General features: G+C 47.2%; 1 protein-coding gene across 1 annotated transcript in view; it reads left to right on the top strand.

Annotated features, from left to right (window-relative positions):
* Ror2 (receptor tyrosine kinase like orphan receptor 2) overlaps nucleotides 1–18,360 on the top strand; it is a 186,036-nt gene that overhangs the window by 159,111 nt on the left and 8,565 nt on the right. Inside the window, exons 3-6 of the mRNA XM_036187837.1 lie at nucleotides 4,954–5,241; nucleotides 6,076–6,106; nucleotides 13,165–13,292; nucleotides 17,677–17,991. Coding sequence (XP_036043730.1) covers nucleotides 4,954–5,241; nucleotides 6,076–6,106; nucleotides 13,165–13,292; nucleotides 17,677–17,991 — 762 coding nt within the window. The remainder of the gene's footprint in view (nucleotides 1–4,953; nucleotides 5,242–6,075; nucleotides 6,107–13,164; nucleotides 13,293–17,676; nucleotides 17,992–18,360) is intronic.

Raw genomic sequence — 18,360 nt, 5'->3', positions numbered from 1 at the left:
GTTGAGAAACCAGATAGATGGGCCACAGAACAGTTTAGACAGTCTAGAAAACAAACTCAGAAAGCCATAGAAAGAGCATCAGTACATACACTGACTATCCCAAATGAGAAATGAAGGGGATGGAATAAAGGTAGGATTTTATGAGATAAGTTTTCTGCACTGATAAATGCATGAGTTTTCAGAATTAAGGAGGTGAACTAAGATCTGAAGAGGCTAACACAGAAGTAATTGCGTGGCTATAACAGCAGATACTTAGGATGGCAGACAAGGGAATAGCACTAATAATTAGGTTCAGATTGCCTGGAAACAATGGGGACTGGCAGAATTTTCAACAATCCTCAGATGAGACAGAAGACAACATCACTGCTGAGCTAGAGTTCTATACCCAGCTAAACTACCCCTCAAGATGAAAGTGACAGGTATTTTCATACTAAGAACAAGAGTGTTTACAACCTCAGTCCATCACTCAAGGCACAAATGTGATTCTGGGGGCCATCTAAGAGGAAGGAAGGAGCCAAGACGTGATGGCGAGGAAAGTTTATAACAACTTGGCCAATGTCAAGGAGCCCCGACAGTAGAAACCAACACTAATGATCGCAAATGAGCAACTAAAACCAGAGTGTAAGAACTGAGAAGTGACTTCAAAAGCTTCTCTCATGTGAGCAAGGCCTAGGAGAGAGAGAGAGAGAGGTTTTGTATTTCAGCATTTGTATTTTGTGTTTGGGAAGCATTGTCAGATGGGTCATGATGCTGATTAAAATTAGTTAAACTAATTAATAAACTATAACTGTCAAACTAGTTAAGAAGAGAAATGTAGAGTTTTTACAGATTCATTTTAAAGTAAACGAAATTAAGAGGCAAAATGAAAACATTAAAGCTAATTTAAAATTCATATAGTAAAACACTAGTAAGCTCATGTAAAATTATATACAATTTATAAGGTTCATTAACAGCATATCATCATAAAATGGTAAACTATTAAACAGATGAAAGTAGGCTGTTTTAACCAGAAATATCTTGAGGTGCCTTTATGAATCATAAAGTGTTGTTCTAGACAAATGCTTTCTGCAGTGACCTAAGGATCAAATGATACAATAAACTTGAGGTTTGATGCCCCAGTCACAAGGTTTTGAGTAGTTAGATGAAATCAAGAGAAATGCGGATAGCTATTTGACAGAGAATCATTGAAACAACTGAAACTCACAGAAAAATTGCCAACAGCAAGCAGGCAAGCTAGATTTGTTTGTTTGTTTGTTTGTTTTGTTTGTTTTGTTTTTTGCTTTTTGAGGCAGGTTTTCTCTCTGTAGTTTTGATGCCTATCCTGGATCTCGCTCTGTAGACCACTCTGGGAACTCACAGAGATCCACCTGGCTCTGCCTCCTGAGTGTTGGGATTAAAGGCATGCGCCACTGTTGCTTGGCAGGCAAGCTAGATTTAAAGGGCATTTACAAACTTACATGACAGTCAGAGAAAACTCATTGCCACCTAACACATGTGGACTGTCTACAAGAACCAAAGCTGGGTTGGGCTGTAGAGTGAATCTTGTTGACCTTAAAGAATCATCATGTAAAAGATGTTGTTTTTAAAAGAAAAATGTATGTTATCTTTAGGATTTTTTGTCCCTCCCCTTTTAATGTTTGTGGGTGTTTTGTCTTTATATCTGTCTGTGCGCTATGTGTGTGTCTGATGCTCATGGAAATCAGAAGAGGGCATTGGATGCTCTAGAACTAGTATTACAGATGGTTGTGAGACTCCATGTTGGAGCTGGGAATTGAACTTGGGTCCTCTAGAAGAGCAGCCAGTGCTTGGATCCATTCACCAGCTTGTTTTTAAAATTTCATAAATTACATTAATTTATTTATTTACTTATTGTTTGGGGTGTGTGTGTGTGTGTGTGTGTGTGTGTGTGTGTGTGTGTGTGTGTGTCTCCCCTTGGCATTAAACTCAGGTCATCAGGATTGGTGGGAAGCACCTTTATCCCCTGAACCACCTTGCTAGTCCCTAAAACTTGTTTTTCTTAAAAACAAACAACAACAAAAAATCCCACAGAACCTTAGGGCTGGTAATATAGCCAAGCCAGAAGTCATTAATTTGGTCCCTGGAACCCACATGATCGGAAGAGGAAAGAACTGACTCTATTTTCTTCTGATGTCCACATGCATGTGGTGGTGTGTGTGCGCATGCACACATACACTCAAATAAATTAACAAATGTAAGAAAGCACACCTTTAATAACTCATAGGTAAAAGAATCTTACAGTGAATTACAAGCCACTTGGGTCTGACCAACTATAGGAAAATTAAGGTGATTTATTGTGTGGCTCGAAGGGAGATTTCATGTTTTACATTTCAGTTGCTAATAAGGAAGAAGTTAACTGTAGGAGTTAGAAAAAAAGAACAGAAGAAAGATGAACAGATCATTCCCCAAAAGACACTCAGTGTCCAAGAAACATTCTGGAAGGTCAGTGCTTACAGTGACTTCTAAAACCACCAACTACACACAGTAGTGTGGCACTTCATCACATGCCGCAGAATGACAAACACTTCAAAGTCCCCCAAGACCAAGTGTTGTCGAAGTCATGGTGGGGGTATCTTACCTGGGATGTTCATAGGGTGCCCATCTGCAGAGACCGGGATAAGTGATGGCTCCCAGGATTGTACCTCCACATCCAGCAGGTACTCTTGAGGTTCATTTGAGCGCATGGAGGACCAGATGTGCACACAGATGGTAAATAAACCCTTCAAAGCCCAAATGTGGAAATAGCTCACTGCCCCTCCACTGGGAAATGCATAACAAAGCTGTGATTTGTTTATATAGTGGACTATTACACTGTAATTAAGGAACGGTACCGACATAAACCAGTTTGAGTGAAAGCAGGCAACTAGAGAAGGTGACCTGTCAAGAGAAAGTTCCAGAAACTCCAAAATAATGCAAACTGGAATGATGGATAGTCACTCCCTGGAGGGAGAAATAAGGGACCAGGGGCTTTTCATTGTATCCCAGACATCTTAAATGTTCTAGGTCAAGTATGGCAAAAGATAGCCATCAATTTTTTACGTTGTTTGTGGAGATATGTCTAGCTTTGATTTCTGTGTGCTGCAGTATTTCAGCTTCTATTAGCTTTTAATCTACCAGAATAATGGACAGAGCAAGTGTCAAAACGGCAGGAGAGAGCTGGGAATTCACAACAAAAGGCTGTGCTGCTAGTGAAGCTGGTGGCTGGGTAAATATCCAAGACAGCAGCTCAGAGCTATTGTGACCTATAGGCCGGCACACTAAGTCCTGAGAGACAAGTGAATTCCGTGGACGGTATGGCACCCTCAGCATTCCCTGTGCTTGAATTTCTGTGTCCTGTGACTGCACCTCCTTGCACAGCACTGTACCTTTGTAGGTGTGGTTAAGGACTGTACATGGGAACATCACCCTAGATTTACAGGTGGCCCCAGGGTAACCCAGAGCCCTCACAAAAGGGAGGCAGAAGGACCAGAGTCCAGAGTAGGAGTGTGGAAACAAATTAAGGAAGGAGCCTGGAGCCAAGGAGTAAGTAAGGGTGGTCCCTGGTGAGGAGCAAAGGCCACCAGATTCACACTCAGACCCTCAGGACAGAATCAGCCCTGCCAACACCCTGACTTTTGTCTTTCCGCCCTCCCTTTGCGTGCAGTCACAGGTTTGTGTTGTTTTGTGTCATGATGGCTTAGACATTTGTTAAGATGATTCTAAGAAATGAGTGCATTTCACAGAAGATTGCTGCTATGTAGTTTCCATACAAACCTTTAACCATGTGACCAAAACACAATAGGAATAAAAATGATGTACATCACTAAGGAAAATTACAGAGTGGCCAGTGATCTACCTGAAAAGTAAAACAGGAAGATCTATGTGAAGAAAACTATAACTCTCTTCTGAGCAGATGAGGTCTCGAGTAGGAACCTGGACTACCGCTGCGGTGCCATCCAGAACTCAGCCCTGACACCCTCACACTGCAGGCCTTTCTCCATCAGAGCCCTGGTATTTACAAGGAACTTAATAAGGTGACTCAGAATTTAATCTAAGAAAAAATGTCCCCCAAGTATCAACTGTCACTCTGGATATCAACATGTGTGTGATTCATCATGACTTAACATGTGTGCTCTGATGTAACAATGGGCAGTTGGGAGGTGGAGGAGCATGATAGAGCCCCTTTTACAGACAGAGGGCAGCTAGTGAGTGCCTTCTGAAGAGCTGCATTGTGGGCCTGGTTGGTGTTGTGGGTTTTGTTAGTGATTTTCATGCTTAAAAGGGTCCCCAGCCAGGCATGGCAGCATGAGGCTGTAATCCCACTGCTCTAGAGTTTGAGACAGAAGGTTCAGGCCCAGCCTGGGCTATGTGAGACCCTGTCTCACAATAAAATAAAATAATAAAAACAAAATAAAATAAAATAAAATAATAAAATAAAATAAAATTAATAGAAGAACCCAAACGGGCCCCAGGCAGCACAGAAGGGCTACAGTGTGCCCTCCAGAGCAAAGGTGTGTATCAGAGAGACTTTGTCCTGGCATTCATCCCAGGTCCTCTGAAACAGAACCACCTGCCATACACGGTGACTCAAACTTGCATTCTAGCCAGCATGTGGGAGGCTGAGGCAGGAGGATAGCTGTGAGTTCCAGGCCAGCTCAAGCTATAGAGTGAGACTTGTCAAAAAAAACAGCCTCAAGCAAAACACAGAATGCCAAACCATGCCTAAGACTGCCATGCGCTCGTAGACGGGCAAAGTGTGACCAGTGACTCCCAAACCAGACCATGTGCGTCTCCAGAAGCCATGACTGGAGTTCACGGGCTCAGTGTTCCCAGCAGTGTTCTAGGATGTGCTGTGTGCAAATGAAAAGGGACACCTTCCCTTATGGTGAACGTGCAGGAGCCCAGGCCCTTCCTCCTGACCTCACCATGTTTGCACTGTGACCCCATCCCCTGCAGGTTACTTTCTGAATTTTCTGGAGCCCGTCAACAACATCACCATTGTCCAGGGGCAGACGGCAATCCTGCATTGCAAGGTGGCAGGGAACCCACCCCCCAACGTGCGGTGGCTGAAGAATGACGCCCCAGTTGTGCAAGAGCCTCGAAGAGTCATCATCCGGAAGACAGACTATGGCTCTCGGCTGCGGATCCAAGATCTGGACACAACAGACACAGGCTACTACCAGTGTGTGGCTACCAACGGGTTGAAGACCATCACTGCAACTGGAGTTCTGTATGTGCGGCTCGGTGAGTGGGGACAGCAGAGGTCTGATGCTAGCACACAACATTCACAGTGTGGAGCAGGGGGTGTGTTTGTAGCTGAGCATGCACAGGCCATCTGAAATCCAGAAAACCACCCCAGGGGCTCTCCCACAGAGCACAAGAGCTCCTTAGCCTGTTTATAGCTTATAAAGGAAAATAGTCGAAAATGGAGCAGCCTGTAGACCCGGGCCACAGAAAGGCATCCCAGACATACAAGGCGAGCAGGGATGAGTGTGGTAATGCCACACTGCCACAGGCCAGGTTGCAGGATGATGGTGGCCATGCCATGGACAGCAGGAGCCAAAGTCTAGGACCTGTCTGTGGCTCCACCACACAGGCCAGGGCTCACTTGCTACTCTTTCTGTGGTTCTATCCCAAGTGGGCACCCATCCTTCATGGGCAGAGCTGGCCCCACTGGGCAGGAACAGGGTGCATTGCTGAGTCTCTGTTTGTGTCGCATGGGACAGTAGGATTAAACGGCAGAAGTAAATTATCCTGCTTTGACCCAGTAAGGGAAGAAGGTCCCTGGCAATGCATGCATTGGGCCTGTCATCTGGGCTCACATTAGAGGCAGCTCTAATGAGTAGAACAGATTTTGTGGATAGAGTTTAGATGAGAATCGAGCAGGGACAGGAAAACTGCCCACCTGTGCTTCTACACAGAAAGTTCTCTTTCTGGGTGTCTGATGTCACTGGCATGTCCTCATGAGTGGGAGGAGAGTCCAGAGCCTGAGGACAGCTGGCCACAGACAAGCTGCTGGACTTGCCCATGTTTATCACTGGCCATATTAATAACTTGTCTTTTTGTTTCATGTTTTAGGTCCAACACACAGCCCAAACCACAACTTTCAGTAAGTATCTGTTTCCAGTCACATTACTGCCATCCTGAGTGTTTCTCTTATGAGAATGCAGGTTTCGAACCCTAAAATGGCTGTGTCTATACTACTGAGTTTGCTGAAAGCTGACTCAGAACTCAGATGAACAGGCATTTAATTGGAGTTGGGAAACTTACAGTATCATAAAAACAGATGTTAATTGCTTTCAGCTACCATAATTGCACAAGGCAAAGAAATGGGATACCTAAGCCTGCCTGCCAGATTCTCACGGGGGAATATGTAGACATGGAAGTCATTCTCATTTTGCAATCCAGCACCACCAATCTGCAGTTCATATTTTTTTCTGGTGTTAAAGATTAAACCCAGGGTCTTGCACACGCTCTGCCACTGAACTGTGTCCCTGCACTGTATCCCTGGCACCTGCGCCTTGTGTTTATAGATGTGTGCACTGAGCCCCAGGGCAACTTCTATGGCAGGTTCTCAAACCCTCCCTAAGGAGGAGCCTGAGGCTCATGAGTCCTTCTCATGGGTCCTTAGGGAGCTCTGGATGGATTGTGGCCTTGGATTTGGGTCTTTCGTTTCCAGTGGAACACCACGCCTTCACAGTCCAGCCTCTGAGGGATGCCTCTGCACTGTGCTCTCTGGGTTTTTCTCGGCCTGGAGAGTTACTCCTTCCATTGTCTGTGTCTCTGTGTGTGTGTGTGTGTGTGTGTGTGTGTGTGTGTGTGTGTGTGTGTGTGTGTGTTGGGGGAATCGTCCTTTCTGACAAGGCCTTTTCAGATTTCTGAACAAGAGCAGAACTTGTTCACTGGTTCCCATTTCCATATGGCCTTGGGACCCATGGGATGATGAACATGTTGAGGTCACAGGACAACTTGGAGGAGTTAGTGGGTTCTGGTTATGAGAACTCATTTAGCCAGGCTTGGAGGCAAGTGCCTGCACTTGCTGAGCCCTTTAGCCAACCCCTAGGTGGAAATAAAAATTTCCCTTGTTGATGAAGAATTCCTGGGCTTTTCGTGTTGTGTCTTTTTACAGAATGTCCCAGTTTCCTTGAGCTACCCTGATACTGTTTAGATTGTACTAATAATGAATTCCCAGGTTAATGGGTGAGGAGTGAATTTTCCTCCCAGAACCACTTTGGTCATGTTCCAAAGTATCCCCTCTCAATGTTTTACTATGAAATATTTCAAACACAAAATGTTGGGAGGAGGTTTAGAGTGAGCATGCAGGCACTACCAGCCGCAACTAAGCACTTATAATTCACTCTGCTGGTTTCATTGTGTCTTCCTAGCATCATCCATCTACCCATCCCTCCATCTATCCATCCATCCGTCCATCTGTCCGTCCGTCCATCTGTCCGTCCGTCCATCCAACCATCCACCCACCCATCCATCCGTCCATCCACCCACCCATCCATCCATCCATCCATCCATCCATCCATCCACCATCCATCCATCTATCCATCCATCCACCCATCCATCTATCCATCCATCCATCCATACCCGCATCCATCCATCCATCCATCCATCCATCCATCCATCCATCCATCCAATTTTTTACTTATTTCACAGAGTGCTGCAGACAGTTCACACCTACCCATAAACACTTCAGTGTAGATACCTACCGTGTTTAGAGTACATAGTGTTCACAGCTAGTAACAGAGGCCTATGCCCTTATAGTCACAGTTCCAGATACAAAGGTGACTGCAGCGGTCACATGTTAACATTCTGCTGCAGAACAGATTTCCTGTTGTGGGATGAGGTCACAGATTTAGAATATTAGGGTGGGATAGTCTCTTCACTTGGTGCTGGGTTAACCGGACTCTGCTGGCTTTGGGTGTAATTAATTCATTTCTAAATCTCCAAATGAAAACGTGTGCAGCCAGGCCTCTTGGTGCAGGCTTGTAAACCCTGCCATGTGGGAAGCTGAGGCAGGAGGAGAGTTAGGGCTAGCCTGGGCAACTTGGTGAACTCCTTAAAAAAACAAAACCAGCAACAAGAAACAACCAGAGCCCTTGCCTAGCATTCTCAGGCCTTAGGTTTGAGTCCAGATAAAACACACAAAATAATGAATAAATAGAATAAACACTAACATTTGTGTGTATTGTCTTAGAGTGCAGCTCGACAGTAGAAGTGCCAGCATGCAGAACACCCTGGGCCAGGCCTCAGCACCAAAGCTTACGTATGTTTACAGAATACAGCATGACGTCTTGATAGAATGCAGAATGACTTAACCAGGCCAATGAGCATATGCATTACCTCATATAATTATCTTTATTTTTTTATGCCGAGAACAGGTAAAATCTGTCTGTTAGCAATTCTTAATTATACATTGTTCTCAACTATACTCACCATATTATAAATAGGTTGCTTGGGCTAGCCTTATTGTCATGCCCACTTGAAATCTTTCATGCTATGATCCTCATTTATTTAACTCCAGTCTCTGGTGGCTGCCATAAGGGGACAGAGAACTGTCTTTGATCACATCCCTGTAGACTGAGGTGACAGACCTTTCTGTGGCCATGACTTTGTTTTTCCTATTGATTTTGACTATCTCGGACTAACCTTTATAGTGATTTCTCTGGAAGTTCAGCAAAATGAAGACTCAAAAGCCAGACGGTGTCCTTAGTACACTAAATAACCCCTTGGTTCTCTGCGTGCTCCAGGAGTGACCAGTCTTTCCTGCTCAGTGGCTCCTTTGTGGGTCTGTGTCCTTGGCAGACATAGCCTTCCTGGCTGCCCTTGGTCACTTGGTCTGTCCCGTAGATGTGGATGTCGAGCTGAGACGGTGACTGGCAGAGGAGGCCGAGTTCATCCTCATGTAATGTGACATCAGAGGAGCTGCTGCTGGTCCTCACACAGCAATGTGACTGGCTGTCCCATGCTCCCTCCCTGCCTTCTGCCCTCAGAGCACATGTTGGTGCCAGCAGCCTGCTCCTTCTGCTGCTGTGCTGTGCTGTGTGAGGCAGGTGGGTGTCCTGGGTGGTTAAGGGATTTACTATTATCCTTCTCTCTGCCTGCAGTTGGTGGTAAGGAGGGGGTATGTAGAGAACAAAAGCTTAAGAAAGGGTGGCACCACCCTTTGTGCTATGCTCACTCAGGTAGCAGTTGAGATGACGCCCAGGGGATCACGCATGCCTGACATTTCATCTGTGGGCTTGGCTTCGTTTCTGCTATTTTAACTTAGTGGTGGTTCCTGTTGACTATAATCAGCCCATACATCCCCTACTACAAACAGTTAGGAGTGGGCAGCATGGCCAGGTGCAATGCTTGCTGGAGCCCAAGCATTAGAGCCCCACCCTCCTTCTGTTGCCCTCCATCAACCTTGGGGTGCATGGGTATGTGTGTCATACTGCTTCAGCCAACCTCAGGGTGTGTGGGTGTCTGTGTCATATTGTTTAAGAAAACACATTGTGCCTTTGAGCAGTAAAAAGTAAGCTAGTTCTTGGTACTTTGAAAGTCACCTTCCTTGGAGCCAAGTCTTAAGCCCTCCTATTTTCTGACTTACTTGGACACCAAGCATATCCAAGACTGCCACACTGGTCTCCAGCTGCATGCTGTGGCCCCAGAATCTCCATTACCAAGTCCAACTGACCTGGTGCTCTGCAGACCTGGGACCTTAGTTGAATAATGCGTGTCCATCTCCCTGTGCCTGGCTCACACAGTTCTCCTTCTGCTATTTCAGGAGAGCATTCTTAAGTCTAGTTCAGACTTTATCTGAATTATAGGAAAATAACAGGATAAACACAATTTAAATTGCCACTGACAAGCCAGTGACTAGAGATGACTTCAGGAGAAGTCAGGCTGATTTATTATAAAGAACATTCTCAGCAAAAGACCAATTTAGCATTTGACACTAAAGCCTAGACCAGCGGACCTCAGAAGTTCAACTCAACCTCAAATAGAGCTTGAAGGAGGGACACTGGACTTAATTTTTAACTCAAAGTCACCTTGTTATAATATGAAGTGTAACTTGTGGGGCAGGAGGAGATGGGTCTATGAATAAAAATGTTTGCTATGTAAGTGTGAGATCCTGAGTTCAAATCCCCAGAACCCATGTAAAAACCAGACATGGTGTTGTGTGCATCTGTGCTCCATTGCTCTTATGAGATGGAAGGAGGGGTAGGAGAATCTCTGGAGCCCCTAGGTCAGCTAGCCTGGAGTATTACAGTACTGAGGGCAGTCCCAACCAAGGTGGAGGATGAAGATACGCCCACATTCACACAAGGAGTACATGCACACACAGGACTACATGCACACAAGGACTACATGCACACAAGGAGTACATGCACACACAGGACTACATGCACACAAGGAGTACATGCACACACAGGACTACATGTACACAAGGAGTACACGCACACATAGGACTACATGCACACACAGGACTACATGCATACACAGAAAGAAAGGTAATTTCTGTAGTGAATAAAATCCTTAAATCCTATAGTGAATAAGAATTGTGTATTAATACTTAAGTTTGTGCTGCCCCAAATGAAGGATTTATATGACAATAGTATAAGCTGTTGTCTGGGTACTACATATTCCAATCCCTTTAATGGTGAGTCCATTTACTGGATGACCTCCTCTTCCACAGACACTCACCATGCTGGTGCAGTCTCTAATCTGGATAGTTCCTTGATTCTTTTGTGACTTTTTCCTTCTTAGGATGCCCCTACTGGAAGCCCTTCTTGACAGGGATGCTGTGGGGCTTGCTGCCTAATTGCAGGACCCTGCCTCACTTTCTCCTGGGCCTCTGATTCCTACTGGTTACATCTCTTTACACTGTAGTTCTAGCCTGTCTGTCTGTCTGTCTCCCTCCCTGGCTGTAGCTTCCCTCAGTAGCTGTTTCTTTTCAGGCTTCCAGTGTGGCTGGGCTCTGGTCTGAGCCTGGCAGCGTCAGGTAGAGCAGGGGCTCTGACGGCCTTTGCACACCTCTGAGGATCTTCTGTGGGTGGGAACATGTTTTCATTTGTGCTCCTGACTTACAGGGCTAGGATCACGTCGGAGGCTTGTTCAAGAAGCCCCTGCTTTTCTGCTGTGCCCCCTGGTGCAGCAGCCCTGACAGTTCTGCTGCAACCCACTAGAGTTGCCTAGTTTTCATTGTCATGGGATGGGACATTGAAGGGATTCAGAATCACCATGGAAACATACCTTGGGTATGACCAGGAGGGGATTTCTAGAAAATGAATGAGGTAGGAAGAACTACCTTGAATGTAGGCAGCACCATCCATTCTGTGGGCTGGGGTCCAAGACTGAAGAAGATGACAGCAAGCCAAATAGCAGCACTGTCTCTCTTTGTCCTGACTGTAGACACAATGTGATCACTTGTACTGACTGTGGACACAATGTGATCAGTTGTCCTGACTGAGGACATAATGTGATCAGTTGTCCTGACTGTACACATAATCAGTGGTCCTGACTGTACACACAATGTGATCAGTTGTCCTGGCTGTAGACACAATGTGATCAGTTGTCCTGACTGTACACATAATCAGTTGTCCTGACTGTAGACACAATGTTATCGGTTGTCCTGACTGTAGACACAATGTGATCGGTTGTCCTGGCTGTAGACACAATGTGATTGTTGCCTCACATTCCTGCCACCATCACTTCCTCACTGTGTAATGGATTGTTCCTCAAACCATGAGGGAGAATAAACCCTTCCTAAGTCAGGTTGCTATTGTCAGATATTTTATCACAGCTGAGAGTTCTAGAAAGGCCAGGCTGTGGAGAAGGAAGGACAGACTATTACCCTGAGCCCTCTCCAGCCCCTTATGTGTGTCAGTATCATCCATATTATGCACACAGTAGGCATCAGGCTACACCTTGGAGTGTCATGTATATAGACAACCTTGTAGTCTCTCACAGACAGACCTTTGAAATGCCCTCTGTTGCTGTGGAAAAGGCAGAGAGCATCCACATGGTCTGCCTCTGTTCTTCTCAAAGGCTACCTTCAGCATTCAGTTCTGGAACACACCTCATGCATCATTGTCCTTCATAAAATCCTTGTTTCCATACAGCACTGTGCAGGAGTGCCACAAAGTCTCCAATGTAGCCTAAGAATAAGAAATGTGTTGGGTGTATAATGTCCTCATGCTAGGGACCCGTAGATGAACACCTAGTGTACACATCACCTCATCCCAAAGAACTTTTCCCATGGGCCAGCCTGATGTACATAGCAAATTCCAGGCTAGCCAGAGCTACACAGTGAGATCCTATCTCATAAATAAGTCTTTGCATGCTTCACATTTACTTAAGGAGTCCAGGTTTCTAAAAAGTGACTGATGGGGTTTTAAACAGCTGTGTTAGTTTTATAGCAAACCTGGCTAGAAGTTGGAGATCCCTCTTGGTCTCCTCTTACTACATAACCATTGATGGAACCCATACTGACAGACCGTCGTGAGCTGAATTGGGCATTGTGCATTAGGGTTCATTTCTGAGTTTTCCCTTTCTGTGGGTTTAGGATGATGAACCCAGAATGATGTCATCATTTATAGAAGCTTCCAGTCCTCAGACTCCTCTGAAGAACTCAAATCCATCCTCTTCCTGGGCAGCACCCAGCAGCCTGGGATCCAACTCCTGGCTCTGGACTTGGCCTTTTCCAGAATGTTGGAGCTGGAAGCTTGCACAGTGCAGAGCTTTTCAGATGGGCTCCTTACCTGCTGACAGGCTCCTCTCCCTGGCTTGTGTCCTGTTGTGTGTGGAAGGCCACACTGTTTATCTATGCTTCCAAAGCTGAATAATCACAAACAAAGCCATTGCATGCTCTTTTTCACGCTGATGCAATTTTTGAACCAAAAAAGAAGTTGCTGGTCCGCCAAGTATGGCAGTGTCATCCCAGCACTTGGGAGACTGAGGCAGGACAATTCCTGAGAGTTCACAGCCAGCCTAGCCCACAGAGTGCATGCAGAATTAACCTGGACTGAACAGAAAGCCCTGTCACAGAAATAAAAACAGACAAATAAATCAGAACAAAGCAAACATTGACAGCTTGTAAAATTCTGGATTTAAAATGCTCCATGGACTGTTTGTCCTCTGCTGTCACTTACAGAGGTTTGTTTGTCTTTCCAGGGATGACTATCAGGAAGATGGCTTCTGCCAGCCATATCGAGGGATTGCCTGTGCACGTTTCATTGGGAACCGGACTATTTATGTGGATTCTCTCCAGATGCAGGGAGAGATTGAAAACCGAATCACAGGTAGGGGGCACACAGTTCCCTCAGAACACGGCAAACACCTCTGCAGGCGCCTGTGTGCACAGATGGCCACCTCGCTAGTGTTTTGTCCGTTAGTGGCACAGACAGCAAGCCTCTCTAACATCTCTTGCCGTAGGAAATATAAGGTCTTTCTTAGAAGCAGTTGTACTTGCTAATGTGTTTTGCTCTAAAATATCCCCAGCTTGTATGTTTAAGTTAGCATGTTAGTCTCTTTTCCCTTATAGTAATGAGATACTTAAAGCTAAATACTTCATAAAGAGATGATTCTTTGACTCATTGCTTCAAGACTTTTACTTCAAGAGATTACAAGCTATAGAGCACCAGCCTGTTGAGGCCTCCCTGGCTTCACCACATCACAGTGGGAACCATAGTGGTCGGAGCCCATATGAAAAGGAGAGATCACTTGACAAGGCAGAAAGCTGGAAGGGTGCACCACAGGGCGACGGGGCAGACCTGTTCTTTCACAACAACCTTGTGAGAACAGAGGATGCCCCATGTAAACTGCTTCAATCTATTCTAGGACCACCACTTAGCAATCAACTACTATGCCATGTCCCCAAAGTTACCCCTAACTCTCAGTACCACCAGACTGGAAAGCAAGCACAAGAGCCCTAGGGGACAGGCCACAAGTAAACCACAGTTAACAAATGCAGATTGTTTGGAATACACACACATGCACAACCTGACCAGGCCAGGGGTGTTAGGGGCACCGACGTCATGGTCACACTCAACCTGCTTGAATGTTGCTCTGTATTTCCTGGACTCTTGCACCATCAATGTGCCATGCCTGGTCCACAGGCACACAGTCTGGCACCAGCTGCTTGGGAAATGAAACAGTGATGGAAAGAGGAGATGACACAGTGACTGAGGCCTCGGTCCTTCAGAGACCTGGTTCTAGATCTGTCTGGTGGAGTAGGTGAGACAGAAAGCAAAGCTGTTCTTCCTAGTCTCTTTGGGACTTTGTCTGGCTGTCTGTGAGGCCTCCACATCCCACCTTGGGTCCCTTGATGGAGTCCAACCAGAATGCCTTCCTCTCTAGACTTTGAAGGACAGGCAGAGCTATAGGGGTGGGGCCCAGATGCCCAGCTCCTCACTTTAGTTGAATGCTTTCTGTGAAGTTATTGACCAGGCTTTATATTAGAATCAGTGATGAGGTCTGGTGCCAAGGTTGCTTGGAGAGGTATGGCAGAGCCCAGTGCTGGCAATAGTGTAGGTGGAATGATGTGTAAGGTAGAAACGCACCATTGTTGACATGCCCTTGTAAGTGTAAGTTTAGCTCTTCCTCAGACAGAGGGCTGAGTTCATGGTCACAGCAGAGCCTGCCTGACCCATGCAAGCCACGTAGGTGAGAAGGCTCTCTGAACAGTGTTGGCACTCTTACCAAAAACATGTTTTAATGTCATCTCAAGCAAGCCTTGGGGTTCGGTGACAGATGTGCTTCATGCTATGACCTACCATGGGCAGAGCCAATCTGATCTGCAAATGCAGACTCCAGCAGGCTCTGAGTCATTAGCTCTAGAACTGACCTGAGGCCACAGAAGAGCTTGTTTCACACAGGCTCTGCTGGGTCAGCATGCACAAGCTCTTTCATGCACAAATTTATTGAAAATGTGATATGAAATCACCTTCAGACCATGTGTATGAGGCCTGATGTGAAACAAGTGAATTTTGTGTTGAGTCTTGGGTTTCCTTGCCAGAGATCTCACTGCACACACGCACATGTTTTAAAATCTGGGAGCATCCCCAACCCAAAACCCTCCTGGTCTTTTCTGCAGAGCTGGATTGCATTTGTCTCCTCGGTTCCAGTTCATTAAAGACAAGGTTATAGTTATGACCTGTGGGACAAGCCATGTGCCCTGTCATCCTTGAGTGAGTCTTCAGAACACCATCCATAGACTGACTCCTGGACGAATTTGACATTCTCCTAATTGGCAAACTCTGAGCCTAGGCACAAGAGAGACCTGTAGTTATTTCTTCCTCTTTGATGAAAGGATCAGAGAGGCCCAGAGAAGTGGGGTAACCAAGCAGCTTGACTTCACAGCTGTTCCTGAAGAAAGGTGTGAAGTAAGCCATCGGAGGTGTAGGCATGCCCTTTGAGCCCTTGGGAGGCTGAGGCAGGAAGACCAAGAGACTGAGGCTAGGCGGAACTGTGAACCCTAATCCTTTCTAGACCGCAGAGGAGGATGGTATGGAATAAAGAGTCTTTAGGTTTGTGGCTTTTGCGGGGAGAGGCAGATCTTTGTGCTGTTCTGATGATCTGAAGGGCCTGACTTGTTCTGGGCAATCTCTCTGACACTGGCACTACCCCCCACCCCCAGCCTGAAACACAGAACTGTGACGTCTCTCTGGCTTGGCTGACTTCTGAGGACACAACTGTGCAGACCACATGTCTTAGTTATGGTTACTGTTGCTGTGATGAAACACCAAAAGCAACTTGTGGAGGAAAGGGTCTCAGTTCCATGTCACTGTTCATCATCAAAAGCAGTGAGGCCGGAACTCACACAGGGCAGGAACCTGGAGGCAGGAGCTGATGCTCCCTTGGAGGGTGCTGCTTACTGGCTTGGTTCCCATGACTTGCTCAGGCTGCTTTCTTATAGAACCCAGGACCCAGGGACAGCACGGCCCACAATAGGCTGGGCCCACCCCATCAATCACTAATTAAGAAAATGTCCTACAGTCTTGCCTACAGCCTGATCTTATGGAGGCATTTTCTTAGTTGAGGTTCCCTCCCTCAGATGACTTTAGCTTGTATCAAGTTGACATAAAACTACTCAGCACACCACATTAGCATGGCAGTACCCTGTGTGGAGATGGGCCAGTGCATGACCTTCAGACTGGGCAAAGGTGAGGGCAGGCTGTGGAAGTGCCCTAGAGCTGGTCTTCAGGAAACAGCCTTTAAATGACATATTTGGAGGCGGAGTCCTGCAAATGCAGCTGTGATGTCATGAGCTAGTTCCCTGAAGGAAATGCAGCTTTGCCTTTCTTAGCCTTTACTTTTCCGACGCCGAGACTAACTTTTCTGACAGCAGTCCCCTTCATTGCCACGTCTGTCTGGGGGAGTTTGTTCCTCAGTTAAACTAACTCCTGGACACTCTGTCCTTGACTTCTGGTGCCCATAGAAGGGTGGAACCTGTGATTCCCAGCCCCAGGCCAGCCAGTCCCTGGGGCCACTCACGTCCCACCCATCTTTTGGGTATTGTGTGAAGTTTGTTTCCTGTGTGGGGTCTCATCTAGTCACCTTACAGGTAAAGAAACAGGTCCACAAAGGACTGAGCAATGTCACAGGATTGAGGGACCAACTGTCACTTTTATACAGTAAATGAGAATCAGCTGGAACCAGACTCACCAGTTGCAGTTGGTGTCAGAGGCTGTATCCTGGGAATAAAAGGAGTGACAGCAGCACCACCTGCTGGTCATGTCTGATAGTACACACAAAGGTGGACTAGAGGGCTGAGCAGCACCCCAGGCGCTCTGTCTCCGAGTTTCCTCTGGGAACACACTCTCTACAGGGTGTGTAGGCAGATGGACCTGACTGCTTCAGTCCCCCGATTTTCCTGGATACCTAATCCCACCTCTGACTTTCCTACTTTCCACGCACGTCCCTTTTACTGTCTGTGGGTTCTCTGCCTGGGCCTCTGGAGTAAACCTGGTGCACCTCGCTTAGAGCCCTGCCTCTTCCTATGCTGTTCCTGAGCCTTCCAACTCCAGGAGCTGTGTAACCCATGCTGTGTAGAACCCACACCCGTACTAGATCTTCAGGAGATAAAATCTGAAGCTCTGTGTTAGGTGGAGTAAGGCCAGGGCTCCAGGGCTGGAAGGAGGTGAAGGACAGGGTGTCCAGGACTAGGAGTGAGAGATGGGGGTGGGGTTCAGGGTGGTCAAGCAGTTCGCTGAAGGTGCTAAGGTTGTGGCTTGGGCAAAACGTAGAGGTGGAGGGTGTTTAGAGTGGTGATTCTGTTCCGGCACAGGGTGCACGCCTGAGTTTGTCAGGAGGTGTGTGTCTGGAATAGGATAATGGGGGTGTGGGATGGTGTTTTAAGGTGGGCACCCAGGTCAGGGGTTGGGGCTCAGAAAAAGGGATTGGCGCTCGATGACAGGTTGCCTGGAGTCCAGGTAGAAGTCTAGCAGGTGTCCGGGAACTAGAGGAGGGGACTGAGTCGGGGCTGTCTTGGATAGGGGGTGCAGTTGAGAGGGTGGAGAGGATCAAGAACCAAGGGTAGGGGCTTGAGGATTTGGTGTCTGGGGTGGGACGGATCAGAGACCAGGCAGGAGACTGGTTGAAGGCGGGGTGTGTTGGGCAGGGGCGGGGCTGCGCTGACACCAGGCAGGCTACAGTTGCACGCTCACAAGAGTCTCTTTTCCGCAGCTGCCTTCACCATGATTGGCACCTCCACACACCTGTCAGACCAGTGTTCGCAGTTTGCCATCCCGTCCTTCTGCCACTTCGTCTTCCCTCTGTGCGACGCGCGCTCCCGGGTGCCCAAGCCGCGGGAGCTGTGCCGGGATGAGTGCGAGGTGCTGGAGAGTGACCTGTGCCGCCAGGAGTACACCATTGCCCGCTCCAACCCGCTCATCCTCATGCGGCTCCAGCTGCCCAAGTGCGAAGCCCTGCCCATGCCCGAGAGCCCGGATGCTGCGAACTGCATGCGCATCGGGATCCCGGCTGAGAGGCTGGGTCGCTGTGAGTGTCCTGAGGGTGCAGGGCTGAGGGTACAGGACAGAACAAAACAAAACAAAACCCACGCACCTCTATGCTTCTTAAGGCTTCTGTGCCCTCCTAAGCAGGGCCAAGTCGGCAGTCAGAACACACAGTGCAGACAGTCCCAGGACAGGACAGCCCTCTAGTGGTTGGGAACTAGAGACTGGGAGTTAACCTGCCCCAGGCTCTCACTCCAGCCGTCTGGAGGTCCTTCTCCTTGAACCTGGGATTTCCAAAGTGAGTGATCTTGGTTCCTACTCCAAGCAATCTTGGGAGCATTGGGGTGGCAGAGCCAGCCTCTCCGCTTATTTCATGGATTTCATGGTCTCCAGGCTCCTGCAGCCCCTAGTC

Source organism: Onychomys torridus, chromosome 5 (assembly GCF_903995425.1).
Source record: "Onychomys torridus chromosome 5, mOncTor1.1, whole genome shotgun sequence".
NCBI lineage: Eukaryota > Metazoa > Chordata > Mammalia > Rodentia > Cricetidae > Onychomys > Onychomys torridus.
This window is presented reverse-complemented; position numbering and strand designations above follow the sequence as displayed.